General features: G+C 42.8%; 1 protein-coding gene across 1 annotated transcript in view; it reads left to right on the top strand.

Moving 5' to 3' along the window:
- The window catches only part of igsf11 (immunoglobulin superfamily member 11), a 92,207-nt gene that overhangs the window by 16,986 nt on the left and 52,955 nt on the right, over window positions 1–22,266 (top strand). Inside the window, exon 2 of the mRNA XM_068707024.1 lies at window positions 8,481–8,510. Within this exon, the coding sequence (XP_068563125.1) occupies window positions 8,481–8,510 (30 nt within the window). The remainder of the gene's footprint in view (window positions 1–8,480; window positions 8,511–22,266) is intronic.

The following is a 22,266-nucleotide window of genomic DNA, read 5'->3' as shown; positions in this document are numbered from 1 at the left end:
AGCGTAGAGTTAGAGGTCAGCCCTGTGGTCTGAGCTCTCACATCTCACTGGGACCAATTTAAGGGCACGAACAGCCGAGGGGGCCCAACAGCATGACTCCTTCTGCTAATGCAAACCTGAGGCGTTGTAAAGCTGTATTTGCAGGGAATCAGTGTGTGTCAGGGCAGGTATATATCTGTGTGTGTGTGTGTGTGTGGGGGGGGGGCTCTCATATGGATGTGTTCATGCATGTGTGTACTGTGCTTTAAACTGCTTGTGCAAGCAACATTGAAATGCTTCGACTTGCATCTGTGAGAGATTGCATGCAGCTTGCGCTCACTTAATATGTATAAATGGGTAGACGGATAACACCCATGAAGCCTGTGTGATTGAGCATATTCAAGACAGACGCAGTTACCCAGAAAACGCCTCCACTGTGGGCTAAAGCCTCATGTATTATGAAGACGACCAGTTACTGTCTGTGGTCCGAACTCAGGTGGAGGGGAACTGAGTCGGCTTTTAAAGGCCCTCTAGGAATTGCTAGTACAAAATAAAAAGGAATAAAACACGGAATTAGCTTTGAGTCACGTCTTTTTTTCAATTTTATTTTATCCAAAATTAAATCAAGAACCAGAAACCTTTCTGAAAGAGGAGACCTGGCCAATAAATGAGAAGCAGACAAATCTAACATTGTTTGACAATTTCAGAAACACGCTTATTGGTGGCTTATATGGTCCCCATAGAAAAGCTTAGGGAAGCGGTTGTGCACTTCTTTTTATTGGAGGTTGGGAAATGAATCAGATATACATTTGCCAGACCAACCACTGAGTCCTTTTCTTTTGTAAAACTGAAAAATACACGTTGAAAACACTTCTGATGAAGCATAATGTAAATCTGACCAAACAGGGATTAGTTTAGCACAAAGACTGGAGTGTCTGGCGATTGCCTGGCAACCTCACAGTAATGACTGGACTCCTGAAAGCAGCTGTGACAGGCCATGAAATACTCAGGCACATACTGTAACTGCATGTAAAGCCACAACATATCGTTTTCATGCTATGGTTTTTGACACATAACATGTTCTGTTGTGAGCTTCAGAAGTGCTGTTAGACTGGTCAGGGTAATGGCAGGCTGTGGCTCAGTGGGTAGAGCGGCTTGTACTCTAACAGTTGATCCCTGACTTCAACTGTTTGCATGTCATAAAAACATTTCCAGGCTAATTTAGGGATGACAAAAAGGTGAATCCAGCAGTTCACTGTCCTGTAAATGTAGCTTAATTCATTTCAGTCCATGAGTCATATTACAGAACATGACTTTGCAGAAAGAAGCTTACCATGTTGTTTTGGCTTCTGACAAGTGATGGAGGCCTGATTGGGAGAGAATGTAAAAATCATCTAGCTACCTCCACCGACAAATGGAAAATTACCTTTTGATAAAAGCATATGTGGATCCATTAAGTTGGCTCCAGCAGTCTCACGCTCTGACGTATCGGTGCCAGACTGAGCCACTTTGGTCTTTTTGTTGCCTTCACACTTTTCCCAATTAAAACGTGACGTGTGATTAAAGGCCGGCAGTCTGCTTGGTGTATATGTACAGTACTGTGTGAGTGTATGTGAGTTTAATAGAGAGGGAGATAAACAGGCCTTTTGTGCGAGTGAGGCCATGTTGGCAAGTGTCTCTGTGACATTGGCTCTATTATCTTGTCCTGTTGGCGTGCGTGTGAGAGCACGCCAATGCGTTTGTATATGTGCACGTGTGACTGTGTGAGTGTGTTGTTACTATATTGGCTTATTAGACATCTGCGCCAAGAGTTCTCAGTTCACACACCGGGTTAATTGACCTCTGGAGACCTTTCTCTCCTCAGTGGTGAAGAAGGTCTGGATGAGATTATTCTGCATTTGCTTTAGCGATGTGATTTGTAAGGAGCTTTGGAGTTCTGAGGTGTCTCATTACTTTTTAAATGAGACATTTTGAACACTTGTATTATAAACGTTTCTCTGATGCCTGTGACAGAAATATTTCTATAATATTACTAGAAATATTTATAGTCTTTACTTACATTTAAAGATGTTGGGTACTTAAATAATTTGTTTCCTACCAGCATTCAAAGTGGTCAAATCACACCACATTTAAACACATTGCAAGTGACAAAACAGACTTGATAATTTTACCTCAGAATTGTGTAGCAGTGGTTTGGAACAGAGCTCTTCATCTGTTTTATCACGTGCAGATACATTTTATATGAGCAATATTAAAAGGTCTGATCATCAATGATTAATAGTCTTTGTGCTGTAATGTAGGTTAGGGCCCAGGAGGCTAGCTAGCTGGAACGCAAAACAAACAAATCATTCTCCATAAAGGAAAACATCTTTTAACACCCTCTCCGCTGCATTGTAATGACCTGTATTCCCAATAACAAAGGGAGCGGATGATGAAAAATGATCAATGTGATGAAGTCATGAGGGCTTCTTTTGTTACTTGCGTTTTAAATGTGTTCACAATACTCTCAGGGACTGTGTGCACACACATGAGCGGGCACACACGCTCACTCAGAGGCATTCACACCTACACAATCAAAGAAAAGATAAAACTAATAACGCCTTTCTGAAACAAACAACTTGATTAAGACTCAGGAGGGGAGAGAATCAGGTGTGAACACCGTGGGTCATGAAATCATGTGTGAATGCATGCCAAGGATGTGTTTTTATGGATGCAGTTTGTGTGGTTTTAAGGAAATGCTGCGCCTCCTGAGGGCGTTTGTTTGGGCTTGTTATCTCCATCATTGCCGCTCGCTACCCGGTGAGCATCTTCTGGCTGAACACACTAGCAGGAGAGAAGAGCGTAGGTTTGCCTCTGGGAGACACATTTTTGTTTTCCTTGAAGCTGCATTCATTGAGCATTTCTCTTCCTTTACTTGTTCCCGTCGCTAAGATGGAATAAAAACTGTGAGTGAGGCAGACAAACAAAAGACACATTTCTGACTCTACTTAAAAGATTCAGATTTAATGCCTTAGATTACCAGGAGTGAATCTTTACCTTGACACCAATGCAGGACATGAACTTTGATTCACCGTGACTATTTAAAGGCATTTAGCAATAAAATCGTCAAACTCTTGTTTTCACAGCTCACATAGTGACCTCAGGAATGCAGGCAAAACTAAAGAGTGATTTGTTTCCTTGCAATCATTGCACTTGTCACACTTGTGTCTCACTGCCCCCCCTCTCCAGCCACATTCCCTATTCCCCAGACCCCTTCATTGCCATTTTCCAGCCATCCACCAGATGCCCTCGGACTTTCCTCATCACCGGACTGCCTCACACATCTGCACACCTGTTCCCACTTCCCTCATTAGTTCGGCGGTTGCCTGGCCGTCGCCGCCCACCCAGCTCACCTGCTCACCAGCATCTCGTTACCCCATCATGCCTCTCACTGTATATATACCGGTCCATAGCTGTTTTCTGTAAATTTGTTATCTGAACCCCGGATCCTCTTTTCCTGTCTGTTTTGAACCTCTGCATGAGCTATTTTTGGATTTCCTTTGAGTTTGTTCGCCTGCCTGGACTGCCTTCCTGGTTTTGACCCTTGCCTGCCTCAGCACTCCGTGAGCTTACACAACCCCCGTTTTTTTTTTTTTTTTATAAATCCCTGATCACTCTACCTCTATTGTCTGCATTTGGGTCGTTCCCTGGTGGCTGTTATTCACCAGCCTCGACTGTGCAGAAGAAGACTGGAAAGCTGGGTGGTTGAATGCATTCAATTATGTTCCAGAGGGGGAGAAGCTGAGAGGTGAAAATGAGGAGGAAAACTTGAAATAGAATGTTTTGAGGATAATGATGTGATTTATGATCAGGCACAACATGACAGATTGTTGTTTACATAGAAATTGGAGGAATCTTCTCAGCCAACTAACCTAAATGTTCTCTCTGCTGCTGCTGAGCTGCAGTTTATCCACTTGATCATAATGCTAATTTGTGTTTGTTAATGATCCGTCTGCATACAAAGGTCATCCATGTGGTAATTTATTCTATGATGTTTTGCATTACTTCAGCTGATTTTTAAGGTTTTCTGGAGGAGTAATTTGTTTTGATGTGAGCATACGCTTTGACCGTCGGCCACATTTAAACCTGTATTACCACTGAGGGACAAAGTTCTATTACAGGGACAATTTCTTCAGTAGAAAGTAATTGACGTTGTGGTCTCTGGATGTGGATTGTCCAGATAAACAACTGCACTGTGGAAAGAGATGCTACTGTTGAATTTTTTTTATTTTTTATTACTGTTCCGCAAACTAATTTCCATTCATCTCAGTTGCATTGGTGAAATTTCATAGATGGAAATCTCAAATTGAATCTTAACTACTGAATCTAAATGGCCGGATACCATTGGGGAGAAGCAAGAACATTTTCATATTATATTTATTTTTGGGTAATTTGGATGAGGCTACCCTTGATATGAATTCCGCTTGAAGTCCCAAAAGACAATAATACAATACTCCCAAATACACTGCCTGTGACAACTCTCACTTGCGTACAGCCCCTCTCTCAATTTGAAGACACAAGTACCGATCCTGCTGCTGTGTGATGGCCTCAGCTATTTAATAAAGTCAAAGACAAGGGGCCTTCATTCCACATCTGTTTGGTCAGTGTCTGAAAGAGTTGGCAATGCTGTTGTACTGAAGAAGATTCAGTTGAGTTCCATCAGAGTGGAGCTGAGCTCCGGTGTGATTTTGCCCAATTTCATCCCCTGGACAACAGAAACAATATGTCACAATGTAAGTTGATGGCAAACCGTGGCTCATTTACACATCCAGCTGCAGACATAGAGCAACGTTATCATTCATTTGGAGTTGTGTTTCTGGCCACCTGGCGAATGAGAGACCATTGACTTTGTTTATCTCCGTCTTGGTCTCCATAAACTTCTTACAAACACATCTGTCTCTTTAGCAGCTAAATGCTCCGCTGTGTTCAACCAGCGAGTTGCTAACTGTGTCAGTCTGCTGATTGGTCTTGAGCAGGAAGTGGGTTTATAGAACTCTTTCGGAACCGAGGCCGGCTGTGCTGATGAGAGCGGTGAGAGCAAATCAAACCAGGAAAGTTGCTACTGGAAAAATGGAAACAGATGTGCGGAAACGCTCTGTAGTGCTGGAGGGGACTGGCTTTGTCACTAGGAGTGACGCCTTCCACAAACGCAGTCATTCCATCCATTCTTAATGGTTAAATATTGATTACAGTAGTTTTAAACGGCCAACTACTACCACTGTCAAAAACACTTCCTATTTATTAGGTTCCGTCTGCTCTTAACTCTGAGCGTTAATCCTCCTGACTTAGTTTATTATTCTTTAACTTTCTTTTAATGTTATACGTCTTTCTATTTCTTCCCACGAACGCCTCCAGAGTCCCAGGGAAACTGCCAAGGAACTGCAAATGAGCAATTACTAACGTGGGCAAACACTGCTCTCAGTTCAAACATCTGCCTCAAAGACGTATAGATTAACACAAACATTGATGTCAGGCAGAGAAAGAAAGGGCGAGACAGTACACAAGAGACAGTAAAAGAGGTTTGTGATATGTGCTCGTCAATGGGCTTTTACCATCTTTTACTTGTGGTGTGGGGGGAGAAGGGGGGGCGTGGGCTTGGTCTCCATGGAAACTGACATTCCCTTGAAGGTGCTTGGCAGCCACCACCAATTGTTGAGCTTGGGTAATGGTTTGAAATTCTTCATAAAGTGCCTCAGAGGTTGAGATTAAATTCAACCTCCTGCTCGGGGTGGACTCAGGCAGTGACTAATCACACCGTTTTAGAGGACAGGAAAGACGGAGTGTGATGGCATTCAGACAGGGAGACATATAGTCTGTTGCTCACAGGTTGAATGCTCATTTGAGCTCTTTTTGTTCTTGGCTGCCAGTCTATCACACAGATATTACTTGTCAGCCTTGTCTCGATAGTCACTGATTGCTGTTATTCCTGGGAGGCCTATCCAACTGTTGTTCCAACCAGGTCATTTTAAGCAGGGACATTGTCTGCGTATCCAATTTATCAAATGTTAGAATAACAGCATGTGCAGCCCTTGTTTTCCCGTTGTTTCTACACACCTTCCCCGTTTCCTTTGAGCCTTTGATCCACCTGAAAGCCCTATCTGAATGTAAGTGGTCAGGCACCACTGCTCAACAAATGATGAGATGATCGCTCCTCGCCGTCTCCAACCCTTTAGCCGTCTGTAGTGTTAAGCCCTGCTGCTGATGGGCCCGTGAACATCTGCAACTGAAAAGGATCAGCCAGGCGAAGCGTCAGCCTCACACTTCTGCCCTCACAGCCAGCTCATGCTGAAAATATGGGCAATTATTTCTCTGTGCGTTTTCTTTTTTTTTTTTTTTACCACTGCATACATCATTGAGAACCTTTAGCTGACTTGGAATCAAATTTGTAAACGTAGGTTTCGCCTTAACAAGCACAAAGCATTTTTCTAGGGTGTTTGGCCTGCTGCTGTTGGATTTGATGTTGTCACACGTGAAGAGGGTGTAATAGGATTCTCCATTGAGCAAGTGCATATGTTTCCAAGATCATATGCACTCGGCTCTCTGCGAAATGTTATTTGCATTGGTTATGCGAAACGGCAATACTGAGACATTACTTGTGTCAAATACCATAAGGACATATACGCAGGGGGGTTTATGGTAGGGCTAAAGGAGATTTAATCCTGTGATTCAACATCTTTTGTGCACATTTTTCGGATGAAAACCTCAGACATGAACTTGCACATGAACAGCATTGGCATGTAAGTGCCTTTGTATGTGTCAGAAGCTGATTTGTAAAGCTTATTTGTGTGCCGCAGCAGCTCCCGTTGTTTCCAGGCCTCCTGTAGCTTGGCTGGTCAGTCTCTGTTCAGAACCCATCGTAACAAAGAGTCCCCTCTTTTCACAAGTCTGTAAATGTAACAGTGCACGACAATGGAGCATGTGTTAGAACAAGACAAATAGTTTGAAAAACTAGAGTTTAAAATGGTTTATTTCCTGGTGTTATAAAATCAGCAGGTGTGGCTTAAGTAAGTCCGGTCTTGAGAAAGTACTGTGATTTAGGAAAGCACAGAGCTACTGCTAAATGTTAGGAGAGAATCCATATGAAACGGTTTCATCCAGGCAAACAGCTTTTTCACTGACGATAGCATTCAAAGCCGTTTGAGTGAACGGAAAGTATCTTAAACATTAGCGACTTAGATTAATGCTTCTGATTTGACCATCCCACTCAGCAGATCTGGTTATCAGGCAGCAGATGTAGCGAGTGTCCATTAGCAACAACAGGTCCAGATCCAGCAGACATAAGTTGCTTGGTTGCAGTGCACTGACTTCAGACTGGAAACCAATAAGGGATTGAGTACTTCAGGAAATTGGGGAGACATTTTTCTTTTTGGGGATTTCCCTACTGGCAATGTTGGTGGGCACAGTTTGGCACTGGGAGGCGTATAAAACATTCATTATAATTCCCAGTGAATCCATAATTTATTATGTATCAAAATGAAGATGCAGACGTATCTACAAAGTATTTTATGTTATGTCCTCTGTGGCCAGTGAGCATTACCAAACCTCTTAGCACAGAGCTGGAATAAGTAATCATATTTTGCACTGTAACAATGTATCAAATATGTCCTTGCACTGGCAGTAATCTCTGCAACCGACTTTATTCTTTGATACCTATGAAATGTAAGAAGCAGTGTTTGCTGTTACCATGCTGGTGCACCCAAGCAGAAGTCAAAAAGGTCGACTGAGGCCAATTGCATTGCCATCTGATTTTATTGAGGGATACATTTAATGCGGGGCGTACACGCTATTGTCAAGCAGCCGATGGTGACGGAAAGACGTCCGATGCTTTTGTACGAACGCTCGCAAGACAAAGTGATGATGCAACAATTTGGTGTCTGTTTGCAATCCAAGGTACGGGTGTATCGTAGTGTGTGCAGGCGTGTAAGAGAAACGCTTGTTGTGTGTCTGTCTTTGTTACAGAAGTGCGCACACGTTATGTACTTATCACATGTGGATGTCGACTTCTTTTGGTGGATATGCACCCCTGCACAATAATTACTTCATGCTCAGTGCCGGGGAAGGATTTAATTAACTGTCCCCAGTCAGGGTAGATAATTAGTCAATAAAACACACATGCACACGCGTCTCTCTCCTTCAAACACACATAGAATAAGTCAATATGTTTGCCAAGCTAACACTAATGCTGAGACTAAAATGTACTAACAATTACTTGCTGTTGCAGGAACATAAAGTACAAGTCTTGAGTGACACGGCTCAATAGGCAATTATAGAGTCGCATTGAGAAAAGCTGCTGACGGAAACCGAGCCTGGTGTGGGTTCTGCCTGCACACGAAGCTATGGTTGTTGATTTTGTGTTTAAATTGCTTCATCGGCGCATCAGCTCACTGTATGATCTGCTCAGCCCCACTTATGTGCGCTCAGAACACAACAGTAATTATGTTTTCTTCTGCTTTTATTTGCAGGTTCGAGGTTTGATCTACACACAGGGAAAGGTAAGACAAAAGTCTCTTCGATTTACTTCCAGATCTCTTTGCTCTTTTTTATTTTTTTCTCTCTCTCTCTCTCTCTGCATGCGGAGAGACGGCATGATTTGATTGGCAGGCATTAGACTGTATCTGCAACTATGTGTGTTCAGGTTGTGTGCGGATGGATATGGAGGCATTACTGGGGGGATTTGTGGGCCAGTTTGTCGTTTTCTCTGTACACTCACACATGCGCACACTGTTAGCACAGCCTGTTATCCTAATCATGGTGAACATAAAATGTGGATTAGGGGTGTCTTATTGTATCAGCCATAATCACACACAAACACATAGTGAAATACTCCAGCACACATGCACCTGCTGCAAAAAAAAAAAGAATGCAACTGGTACCTAGTATCTAGTACCTGTTTGTGTTTTGTGTTATGTCTCGACACAAATGCCATCCGAGAGATGGTAATGCTGGCTTAGCTAAGTTTTTAGTTGATACAAATGTCTTAAAAGGTCCCTTGCTGTGCGTATTTTTGCATGTACTGTGTCTTTGGCTACTGACTCGACAGGATGTCTCTCCCAACTGATTTGACTTAATAGAACATCAGCACTCTTTCTATCCTGAGATTTAAAAAACGTGTTTATGGTGTTGTCTAGGATGACGTTTTTTGGGGTTTTGCCATCTAGGCAGCATTTGATCATTATGCCGATGGTGGGCCTACAGCTTTTTTTTTGGTCTATTTCTGGCAGATGGAGTCTGCAACGGTTTATGTCTGCGGCCTTCCCTGTGTAGATCCCAGAGTATTTTAGTCCAGAATAATCCCCACCATCTGCTGTCTCCTCTACTACGTTTTAGTGCTCAGTATCTCTCCTCTATCTGTCGCTCTAGTTTTTTTTCGGTAGCATTTCCTCTTCTTGTTTTTCTCTATATTTTATGATCCCTCGCAGCTGCATCTTTTTCATCATGATGCCACTCCTCCTCTCATATTCAGGCTCTAACTCTCCATCACCTTCCTTCTCCTTCCTCCACTTAATCCCAATCAGACAGCTCCTTCCTTCTCATGGGTCTTAATTAAAAAAAGCATTCTTCATCCTGTCCATTTTTCAATGATGTCTTCCTCTTTCTCCTCCTGTTAATATTTGCTTTTTGTCTGGCCTTCTTTTAAATCTCTGGATGTCTCTACACACTCTAGTTCACAATGTTTCTCTCTGTCCACACATATACGCCCACGCCAACCACTTTCCACAAGCTGTCAAATCCTAATCTGGGCTTCATGAGCACAGACTATACCCCCCCGGTTTCCAATTTGAAAGTCCTTCAGATCAACTCCATTAGGACTGTATGGAGCTATATTTTATATGTACATTTTTTCAGCATAAGTGCTCATCGGGATTGGGTTGCACCAGCTGTTCGTAAATCCATCACTAAATTTGTGTGTTAAGTCCTTCCTAAATTCTTAGTAACCACTAGCTGGTTTCAAACTGGTGATTAACTAAATTGGGTCACCCCATTCAAACTTTAAGGAATGTCTTGGCTTGTAAAGTGTAAATCCGTTGCTAAAAAACATCTGTAGCACTGTCCAATCAAAAGCAGTCAACTATGTAAACAGGAAGTCAATGCAGCATCATGAGCTTTAAAATAGCATCCTGAAATACCAGATTTAGAAAGCCAAATGATATATTGACACCACCTGAAAAATATTCAATTCTTATTTATTAGACGTAATTGCAAACATGAAAGTATACAAAGCAACAAAAGGAGGACACCGCACTATCGTCAAGCAGACCACTGTTCGTGTCCTGAGTGAAACCAGAAGTCACAACGTTGATTTGTTAGTCATGTATCTTCCACACTCACATAACGCCACTTCCCTAGTTGTTTAACCCAAACTACAGTCTTTTCCTCAACTTAAGCAAGAAGTTTTGTTGCCTAAACCTAATGAAGTTGTGTCCTGTGAGGACGGAAGTTTATTTTGAAAATACTTTATCTATGTACAAGTGACATTAGTGGGAAATGCACACAAAATGAAAAATAACTTTTAACATACCATATGAACTGCTGTATGAGGATACATTTTTTTTCATTAATGTGTAAATCTACACTCATTAAACTCTTATTTTGTAACTTGATTCACTTTGAAGTCACTAACAGCTGGTGCGACCGGCTCTAGTAGAGCCAGACACGACAACCAACACATTTTTGTTGGCCATGCTGCTGACAAAACACGATACATGTTACGCTGTTACAGGCTGCCAGCTCATTCATACTGCTTAACAATACCTCTTGAAAAGATTAAGCAGTTTATAACCGAGGATAACAATTACACTAGTTGTTCAGAGACCCTGAAAACCAACAGACAAATTCACAACAAGGATGAAACGTTGATTCCGTTATTTTATTCCGTTATACGCTTCTTGATCCAAGCAAGTTATTTTGTGATCTTTTGTGAAAATACAAGAGCTTGACAGTGCAGCAGTGGTTTAGATGTTATGCAAAGAGACTTGGGACTGAAATCACAACTGTAAAAAGATCTATCTGCTTGCTTGGAAAATCACATTTGAAATATGAATGGCTCTCATCTTCCTGTACAAGTACCAGGAAGGTGCCCTGGGAAAAGGCACTCGACTCTCAGCTGCTCCGCTGGAGTCGTTCTCTGGCAAATGGTACACGACGACTGCAGAAAGTGTGTGCGACTCCATCACGTATTTCCTCTGCCCTCCTCTCTCAGACTGATGCTCTAAGTGAGGCTGAGCTCTTTGTCAAATGAATACAACTGAGAACATGACGACAACACTTAGAGCAGAGGTACATGCATTCACGACATTGATGACATCCACAGAGAGACATTGTGCTATAATGGGCAGGGTAGAGTACAACATTTGTTATGGATTCGGATGTGTGATCCCCTGAGAGCGGTGCAGCAACTACAACAACAACAAGGACAACATTAGCAACTGAAGTACAGACAGGTATGACACCCGCACCTCAGTCACATGGTTGTCAGCAGTGTACGGCACATCCCTGTACCAGCGCACAGCTGGATTAACAATGACTGAATGGATTAGTGAGTGAGTGTGTGTGTGTGTGGGGGGGGGGGGGGGGGGAGTCAGACAGAGACAGAATGATAAAACACAGTGGTGACTCCTGTGTCAAGTGGGTATTTGATAAAGCCGGATACCTTCAACAGATACCGATAATACCCCGAGATCATCGTGTTTTGGCTCGACTTCTAATGACATCACAAAACGATGCACCCCACGAGTACATGTGAGCACACACACACACACACACACACACACACACACACACTCACACTCACACTCACGTCACTGAGCAGATCATATTCTCCTCATCTGACCCAAATCTGTTAACACTAGGAGTCAAAACCTCGTCCACCCGCTCTTCTTCCGCTTCCTCCTCTGTCATTCGTTTCCCAAACACAAGGGCAGCTACGTGGGACATTTCCTCTGCGAGCTCATCTGAAACGACATGAACAGAGCGAGTTGAACAGTGAGATTACGCGTGGAGGTGTTCACAGCCCTTGGGCTCTTAGGTTGCAGCTTTTTTAAAGCGGCGGCTAAAGACCCAGCTTCTCTTTACGCCACTCAGAATGTCAATTTTATCAGTTGATCCCATTTCACAGTCCTCTGAGAGCAGACAGGCTCAAGCTAATATAGACATAATCTTGTGTTGTAAATGGTAATGATGATGCTCCTTGAAATATTTCTCTTAAGAACGGCATAAACTCAATGTGTGTATGACAGTAGTATGATTGCCAGCTGGGCCATTTGTGCTAAGACTGCATACCTCCCTGCTGTTGTTGATAGCCATTCCCCTGCGTGTCCTAAATTAAAATCCTCAATGATGTTATTCTTCGGTAGCTCTTTATCCGCACTGCTGCAATGCATTTCTTGGATTACTTGTATTCTAACACCGAGTAGCACTCTAAAAATGCCAGTAACGAATATGAGTCATGCAATCTGCTTGACTATTCAAAACGCTCCTAATTGAAATGCTGAAAAGACGGCTCGGGCTAATCAGCTTAGAGACGTAGTCCACAGTTGATGGATAATAAAGAGGATCTTAGTGCTGAAGAGTCTATTACCACCCCTGTAATGAGAGTTCACATAATGTGATCCGAGCACAATGGAGGGATAGGGAAGTTAAGAGGGAGACGGTGGCAGCAGGCATGGAGGACTAATGTGCTGCGGAGATGGCTCCCATTGTTCAAAAAGAGAAACATCACGTCACATGGGTTGAACAACTACCGCAGGAATGCAAGTTTGTAAAAATGAATTTGAAGCTGAGATTTGTATTGTAAGGAGGTGAACTGCTGCGGGATAGAAGAGTGTGGATGCAGTGCATAGTATGCCGGAGCCAAATCATGGATGGAAGTCAAGTTTTCAGAATTGGGACCATTGCTGTGGGACAATGTCGAGAATACAAGTTAAAAAGCATGAATAACTTTGTCCAATCCAGGTAACAATAATGATCTTATTTTTGAATAAATTCTAACCTCATTAAAGCTCAGAGATACGGTTATGGTTAAATAAATAATGAACTCCTACATGTGTCATCTGGAAAGGCCAATGCAGCAGAAGGTGACAGCCCCGGTTTGACCTCCCACTCATGTCCAATATGACCGACATAAACTAAAGGAACAGGTGACAATAATCTGCATATGTACTGTATATACTGGTTATTGGATGAAGGTTTTGTTTTAGTGATGACAAATGTTTTGTCTCCATATCGCCAAACCAAATAATCACAAAAGTTCAAGATCCTGTAAAAGTAAGAGTTTCTAAACGCCGACCACTTCAGTAAAACACATCAGAGAGACTGCTTTATGAAAATGCACTTTGTCTCTGCCATGATGTGTTTTGAAATCGGTGCTGCAGTAGAATACGGTAAACAGCAGCGTGCGTCATCGTGCGCCGATCGCTGCCGACCGGACGTCACTCATCTCTCTCACTTTCGCTCCCTCTCATACTCTCTCTGACCCACCAACCTCGCCATTCCACACACACACACACACACACACACACACACACACACACACACACACACACACACACACACACACACACACACACACACACACAAAGTTTCCAAGGCCTCTGTTTGTGAGACAGCCAGAGGTCAGGGCTGTGAAGTATGAGTGGAATGACACAGGGACACACTAGCACCTTTCCAGGCAGCTCACTGCTCTGCTGACAGTGGGCTCTACCACCGGTGTGACATGAAATCAGACCTTAAAGTACTCTAGGAACCCTCACCATTCTTACCTCACCGTAAAGTTCATTTGGCAGTTCTGTAGAATGTATTTTATAATATCTTAATCCTATTGAAGCTGAAACAAACACCACATGGCATTAACAGTGCGTGCCACAGTTATTGAAGGGTCTCAGCGTGATCAGATGTCCAATTTAAATGAACCTGTCCTTGCACTCACTGTCCTCATAGTTGGCACTGCACACACTGATATGCAGCTGGATATCTAAGCTGCTGTTTATGTTGTGAAATGTGAGGAAAAAAAATAAATCTATGCCGTAACCTCAGTGTAACCACAGGCACCGAACTTAAAGGAGTACTTTGGAAAATATGCTTATTTGTTTTCTTGAAGAGAATTGGATCACAATATTGATTTAACTCTCATTTCCGTAGCACAAAGACTGGAACTTGGGGAAACAGCGAGCCTGGCTCTGTCGGCACTTCTAAACACTAATTAACTCTTCTGAAGCTCACTAATTGACATAGTATATCGCGTTTGAGCAAAAAAGTTGTTGTGGTTTTACAGAGAGATATGTGCTGCACTCTGGAGCCATGACTTTGTGGTATCTTAGCTAGTTAACACCCGTAAGACCTCAACTTTGTACTTTTACTCTGTGTTTTCTGTCCGGATTAAACGAACGAGCTAGACTGAAGCGAGACGTGTATTGATTCTTTGATTTTTATTCCCCTCACCCGCTGTGGCGAGTGAGGGGAATCTGCCTGTAGTGACACAGGCGAGCCTTGATCAGTCACTCGGTTAATATGTTCACATACAGATTGATTTAGGTGATTTAAACAGCTGTTGATGCAGATTACGATTCAATGAATGCGACAAAAGTAGACTTGAAGTGTAAAAAAAAAACTGTGTGTGTGTGTGTGGGGGGGGGGGGGGGGGGGGGGGGGGTGTCTCCCTGTGACACGTAGTGTGAATTCGCACATGTAGTAAAATGGAAATGTATCTGTACCGCGAGACGTGTGAGTGACAGTAGATTTTGTTGCCTTTTGGACAGAACCAGATGAGCCTTTAATCCCCACCTCCAGTCTTTCTGCATAGTTATATGGCTGCTACAGGTAGCGTAATATCTATCCTATAGATATGACTGTGGTATTCATGTTTTCACTCTCTGCAAGTGGCACAACAGAGAATCTAACACTGAGTTCCAAATTCTGTTCTATTTCTATTTTGCCTTCCATTCCATTCTATTCTATTCCCGCCTGATGTGCCAAGAATATAAAATGTGTTAGCTCTCTCTGCTCTGCCCTCCAGCCAGGGATGGGACTACTTTCTCTCTACATGTGTAAGGTGGGCAGATGCCAGCCACAGGAACGGAATATAAAGGGCACCGGTAACGTCCCATTGCTCATTACCGTCGACAACGCGTCCATTAATCATCGCACCTTCAAGTATCGGAGACCTGCAGGATACAAACTTGAGTTGAGTTCAAAGGGGAGCGGCAATTTGGTACGGTCTTACCGTTATATAGGCCACGGCAAAGTTTGTCTTTCACAAGGTCAGTGGCTGTGCTGCTATCTTACTGTCTGATCGCCTATATTGTTCCAACGTATAGTTCTGTATCAGGTTAGTCATGTTTTCATAGTTCGCCTGCGCAGTATAAAAGATATCAGCTACAGATTTTCAACCCAAAACGACGTCACGGTGAGATTTGGATCGTTTAGTCTGATGAGGATGTGTGTTTTGGGGCGTTCCATTTTCAGGTTGAGACATCTTTTGAGCTCCAACCTGAGAGGTGTGTGTAAAGTGAGGGTGACACGCTGCGTGAGGTCAGGCCCAGAGGCTCAGGCAGTGGTTAGTGTCAGGCGGCAAATTTAGAAAGTGTTGTGTCAGAGTAATAGGAGCTACAGTGTGACACACAACACACACACACACACACACACACACACACACACACACACACACACACACACACACACACACACACACACACACACACACACAAAGACACAAAGGCTGTCTTCCTATGTGCCTGAGTAACTACTGACATTACACTCCTGACCCATTTGCTTGAATGGAACAAGTATTCATTGTAAGTAAATGAAAGAAAAGAGTGTGCAAGGAGAGGAGAGCGAGAGTGCTTTAGGACAGACAACAGATGGGGAGGAAATATGGTGAGTTCAAAGAGGTGGGGCTGGAAGAGGAGAGTTAAAAGTTTGTCTGTGATTGACAGAGAGAGGAAGGCAAGGAGTGTAAGAGATCGGGGGGGAGCAGCTGTCCTCAGATGTCTGTCTCTGAGGGCTCAACCAGGAAACATCTTTTAAGTTTCTCAACCTTGGCATTTGGGCACCAAGACAAGTGCAAACATAAGAAAGCAGGGTCCTGAAATAAAGTTGCCACGGTGTGTGTGTGTGTGTGTGTGTGTGTGTGTGTGTGTGTGTGTGTGTGTGTGTGTGTGCCTCGTCAGATTCAGCAAACGCTTCAGATGTCGTGGTGAATGCGTGGATGAGCGTGTGTTCATGAGAATTGTAAATCGGCACAGTTAACGGCCCGATAAACCCATACATACGGCTATACGTTCTGTCCCATGTGTCCTATATTGAAGTCATGCTTTCAGAGATCCATACAGGACATTTTTAACAGCATCAGCAGCAGAATTAACGGACTTGCTGAGTCAAAGAATGGGTAAAACTAACGAGTTCTGTTAATGCCGTGTCACCCGAGGGTCGGACTGTCACTGCAGTACAGAAAAAATGCCTCCATATGAAACAGGTCTTGCCACAGCAAGGTGATCGATAACTGCAAACAGAGGGGGTCATTTTGCACTTTAAGATGTTATATTGTAGTGTTACAATATAACATCAATAGCCAATTTAAATGAATGGTTATCTCTGGGCTGTATGGATTCGTTTAGAATTATACTAGCCTATAATTTGAATTGCAAACAGTATAAAAATGTCAACACAATTACGAAGTGTAATTCATACACATTCATACACATTTGAAAAGGGTTCTTCAGACTCAAAATTGCTTCAAAGTAACGACATATACATTCCATTAGTGTAAAACTTTGGCTTGGATAACAGCAGACTAATTGCATAACTCCTACGGCTGGTCTGGACCCCTCGTAAAATGGGTTTGAAAAAACGAAATATGAAAAAAAAAATTGGTGAATGTGGAATGTTCTCCTAAATCTCTGGAACAAGCCACTTTACAACTAATCTCTTTGTATGAGTGGCTGCATGAGGCCCATTGTGTGACCATCTGTGTCAGTCTGACTAAAAATGACTTAATGTCTTTGAATAGCAGCTTTCTTTTATACATAAAGGGAAGAAAGAATTGCTTTTGGATCAGAGGTTTCATATGCATTTTGGGCTCAGTCTAATGTAAAATAACTGTAATTGCTGTAACCTTTTTCTCCTTGCTTTTAAAATCTAAATTGCAGATGTACATGGGCTGCTACTGTACAGTGCTGAGGGAATTTCACCATCCCATTAGACCCATTCAAGAGCGATTATTGCATAATTTCAGAAAGACAAGGGCGGCCAGGGGAAATGAGCCAGTTTTCTTATTGATTGACCTTTTGGAAATAAAAAAAAAAAAGGTCTTTGTGTGCCGTGAAGCGGCGCCCTTTGAGCCAGCAGTGCGACGCGATCCACGCTTCAACCGCCTGGCGTGATTGTCATAATCATAGGAATAGGCTGGAGCGCGTATTGATTTCTGCTCACCCTGTATTGTAGTCTTGGCACACGCGTGGACGACTACACCGCACTGTGTCCTTCACACCAGTGGGACGAGAGGGAAAGAGCTGTGGCCCATTCGTCTTCTCCTCACTGATTACTGCTTTGATTTCTTGTCCTTTCCAACCTTCCATCTGCCAGCGTGGCGGTCCGTCACGTATTTTGAGGACTGATATCTTACACACGCACACACGGCTCGCCGCCCCATTCATTATGAGGCTATTTGTTTTTTGGGGATGATTTGGGCCATGTCCTGGCGCTCATGCATTATGCAAAAAATATTGCACTCTTCAGTGCCGGAGAAAAGCAATAAACGCTCTGCCATCATCTGTTATTCCGGGACAATCAAAGGACAGTAATGCGTCTGCCGAGCACCCACAGCTGGATAACAATGTTTCCCAGTTATTGTTTTTTTTTCCGGTAATAGCACTTTTGGACATCATTGCAATCACTGCCGTTATGATTTTCTTGCAGTTCGGTAGAGATGGCATGTTGTACTGTCATATGAAAGGCAGCTATAGAAATGAAATATTCTGTTTTAAATCAAGCGACACAGCCCCCTCCTTGAATATCAATGTGAATAACTGAATTTTGAGAAATACGGTCCTTTTTTATATTACTGTACTCATCCACTTGCATGTCATTTCTGAACTCATTTGCGAGAGAAGAACTCATTACTCAGCATGCCAGCTATCTTCTTTCACTTTTTTTTTTTTTTTTTTTGAGGTGAAGGCCACTGGATATATTTTATTTACACCTCTGAATTATTCAGGGTAAGGTTTCTAGATGGAGCTAGCTACATGTAGCTCACTGTCTACGAATGCTTGAGTAATTTGAACGACCCCCCCCCCCCCCCCTCCCCATCCCATATGTAATAGTGCAGGCCTGCAGGCTTTACCATAGCTGCTCATCAGAGAGTTTCTGGATGGAGAGCAGGGGGATCGTCTCTCAGCAAAAAGTTTCTGCTTCGGTCGGGACTTGCGCAGAGCGGCGAGGTTCGGCCTCCCAAACCTTCTCATCTGGGTCTAGATGTTTTAGAATTTTGATTTACAAACATCCAGATTCGTCTCCCCAGGTGTGAGGTTGTGATGCGTGTGCGCGAGCATGAACATCTTGATGTGAACAACTTCTTTTTTTTTTGTTGTTCCTTTATCCTTGTGTGTCCTGCTACATTTCCCACGCAGATATTTTTTCCCTCTTTTGGATTTTATTTTTGCAGAGTAATCCCTCTCTGTGTTTCTTTCATCTGGCCCACGCTCCCCCCCCCACCCGTTTCATTCTGCCGCCTTTTGCTCCCATCTTTTTTATCCTGCCTCATGTCTCCTCACTCCATCCTCCCCTTCTTTCTTTTTTTCCCCCCTCCGTCTCTTTGCTCCGTCTTTTATCCACTCCTTCATCTCTGCTTTGAAGTGACCACCGGGCGAACCTCATCAGACGGAGCTTCATAAGACCCCTCAGCATTTTCCCCTCAGAGTGTTTGCTTGTCTCTGTGTGTGTGTGTGTGTGTGTGTGTGTGTGTGTGTGTGTGTGTGTGTGTGTGTGCCCGTTTGTGTCTCTAACTGATCTTTCTGCCGGAGAATCCAACCTGTCAGATCTGACAGGACATTCAAACAATATCCACATTAGAGATATCTGACTCCTGGCAGCAGTGATGTTGTAGGTCGACAGGAAATGAAATTTTTGCAGCGCAGGATGGGAATCAGCGGAAATCTTTTTCAAACTAAAGTGTTAGATGCACAGTGTTACTTTTTAGTCTTGTGAACTGTTCAGCTTGGACTTCGGCCAGCTGCAACTGGGACTCTAAAAACAGCAGTCATCAGTCACTCAGCGCAGGATCCCGCCTTCCTCCTCCCAACACACACACACACACACACACACACACACACACACACACACACACACACACACACACACACTCTCCTTATTCTCCTCTCTCCAAGCCTCCAAGATTCCCTCCTTACTTCCTCTGATCTTTTGAACACCAATGTCTCGTTCCTCAAAGCACAAACGAGGGGAAGGGCGATGACAAAAATGAGATGACAGATTACCTGCTATATATAGAGCCAATCTTATGCCGCCACTCTTATTCATCTTCTCCCCGCGCCCCCAAGACATTGGATACACCTTTTGGTTTGCAAACCGGTGATGCATATAGACCCCCTCTCTCTTTCTCTCTCTCTCGTCGGAGCATTCAGTGGGTCGAGCTGCGAGGCTTGGTAAATGGTAGCGGGCCTCGTGGTGAGGCGGGAGGGCGAAGACATTTCCAGATTCACAGTGAGGTTGATTTGCAGATGGTCTTTCAATGGGAGGGGATTGTCTCGGTAATAAACCCCAGTTCTTTGTCTTCAGTTTAGAAATATGACATGATCTTGTTAGCTCAGCTGGTTTAAAAAAAACAACAGAAATCCTGAATTAGTATTATTTTTAGCTTGGAGGGTATCATATCTTGACACCCAATTGAGGAATAGTCACAGTTTGCCTGTAATAGAATAGCAGAACATGTGCTCTTGCGTGCTTTTTACACCCATATGGAAGCATAGTAACATACTTCTCTATCTAGAGAGAGACAGATTACCGTGGTCTACAGTGTAATATCCTCTGCTCCCTCCTGTCCATTTGTCTGCTAAGTGTTCCCATAGACTGTGTCATACGGCAGATTTATGCTCTCCTCGCTCTGGGCGAGAATATTGTAAAGTATGGATTAGAAGGCCACGGATAATCTCACTGTTTTGCTTTTTTTTTTTTCTGTCACTCTCACTCTGCTTTGCTCTCTCTCTCTCTCTCTTCACCACCTCACTCTGCTTTCTTTTTTTTCTTCTCTGTAAATCACGAGATTTTTCTTTCCAGGCTTTATCCCCTGCTTAGACGGTTGATCATTTGTACAAAACCAAAGCAGATGACCTCTTTCTTCTTAACCTCTATTGTATCATTATACTCACATGTATTGATGTATTACAGGGAAGCTTGACAGGCTATTTCATAACAGTTTTTACTGTTTTTTACATTTTGAATACTGTTTCAGATTTCCTGATTTCAAAAACACAACCGTTTATCTTCTTCACTGTATTTTCTTTAGAGCCTCCTCCACTCAAAAACATGTTTTGCTTATTGTTACCTCACAGGAATATTAGAATAATGTATAAGGAGAATTTGACGCTTAGGGGTTGTTTTCACATTCATCTGTTGAAGAGGGGATGTTTCTCGGTGCTCACCTACATTTAAAACTTAAAACCTCCAGTGCACAATACACAGAGAATGTAACTTTTAGTAATATTTAAACTACTATATATTTAATAATATAGTAGTTTACACTTCAACAATTGTTAACTAGGTAATTTAAGAAAAAACAAATCAGACAAAAAATATTATTCAAAGTATATTATTTTCCAAATAATTCTGGCTTTAAAAATGCAAAGACAGATTTCCACAAATAAGCTACAGTAAATGCATCGAAATGACAGAAAACACCTCATAACAAAAAAAAAAATAAAAAATTGACCTGCAGTACATGACAATTCTGTGAAAACCAGAGGTGTTGATTGAACTACAAAGTAAGGCTGTGTGTATTTGTGTGGGGCTCTTGTACCTGTGATACTTTTTCACACTTCACCATGGCACATATTTTGGCAGTTTGCCAATGATGCACACACAACAGACCTGACAGCAAAACTGCGTTAACTAAGAGTAAACCCTCACTAACTCTGACGGAAAGGCATTTTTAAACAATACATTATCATCATAGTTAATCACTTTGGACAAAACCAAACCATATATTATTTCATAGCATTTTAAGATCTGAGGCTCGTCTGTGGCTCAGAGGGAGAGCGGGTCGCCCTCCAGGTGGAAGATATGTGATTTGATCCCCTGCTCTTCCTGTCCGCGTGTCGAAGTGTGCTTGGGCAAGATACCCAATTTGCTCCCCAAGGCTGTGCCATCGGTGAGTGAATGTGACTCAAATGAGATCCTGATATGCAGGTGGCACCTTGCACGGCTGTCCCTGCCATTCAGTATGTGAATGTCTGTGTGAATGGATGAATGTCGACATGTAGCGTGCAGCGCTTTGACTAGAAAGCTCTGTTTACCGTTTTTACCGTTCTTGATAATCTAAAACTGATGCAAATGAGAACTTTATTAATCTCCCATCGTTCGGTTTACTTCCTGTCCATCATGACAACAGTGTGAGAAACTGCCAAGCTTTTACATCTCTAGTGATTCCCACACTGATCATCCTAGTACAATAAAACTTTTTAGAACTGCATGAAGTACTATTTGGTACACTTAAGTTGTCTAAAGGTTAATCACAGACAAACTAACACATTGATTTCTTTACTTCCAGCACCCAGAGGCCTTGGTGGACTGCTTTACATGTAAAAAAACCTATTTTTTTTTTGTTTTTTCGCGATACCAAAGGCAAATAACAGCCGCCACCTGCGCACATGTATATAACTCACTGCATGTTTATTCATTCAAATACATCGCTCCCTCTTTGTGTGTCTTCTCCTCGTGCTCTTTCATCTTCTGTCTTGCTCATCAGCATATCATTGGCATATTGCTGTGTCGTTCTTTCTTCTTTCACTTTAAAGTATCACTCTCTCTTCATATCACCCATACGCACTTTAATCTTCACAGGGGAGAGGGAGAGAAAGAGAGAGGTGGAGGTGGAGGTGGAGGCCCTCCCTTGGGATATAATTTATGTTATCGCATATATTTACATCAAACCCAAAGGTAAGCCCCCCCCACCTTCTACACCAGCCCACTTATCTACCTCTGACTGCAAACATGAACACGATTCTACATTTCCAATTGGATTCT

Source organism: Cebidichthys violaceus, unplaced genomic scaffold, assembly GCF_023349555.1.
Source record: "Cebidichthys violaceus isolate CVI_PGR_0920_01 unplaced genomic scaffold, fCebVio1.0.p SCAF_1, whole genome shotgun sequence".
In the NCBI taxonomy this organism is placed as follows: domain Eukaryota; kingdom Metazoa; phylum Chordata; class Actinopteri; order Perciformes; family Stichaeidae; genus Cebidichthys; species Cebidichthys violaceus.
This window is presented reverse-complemented; position numbering and strand designations above follow the sequence as displayed.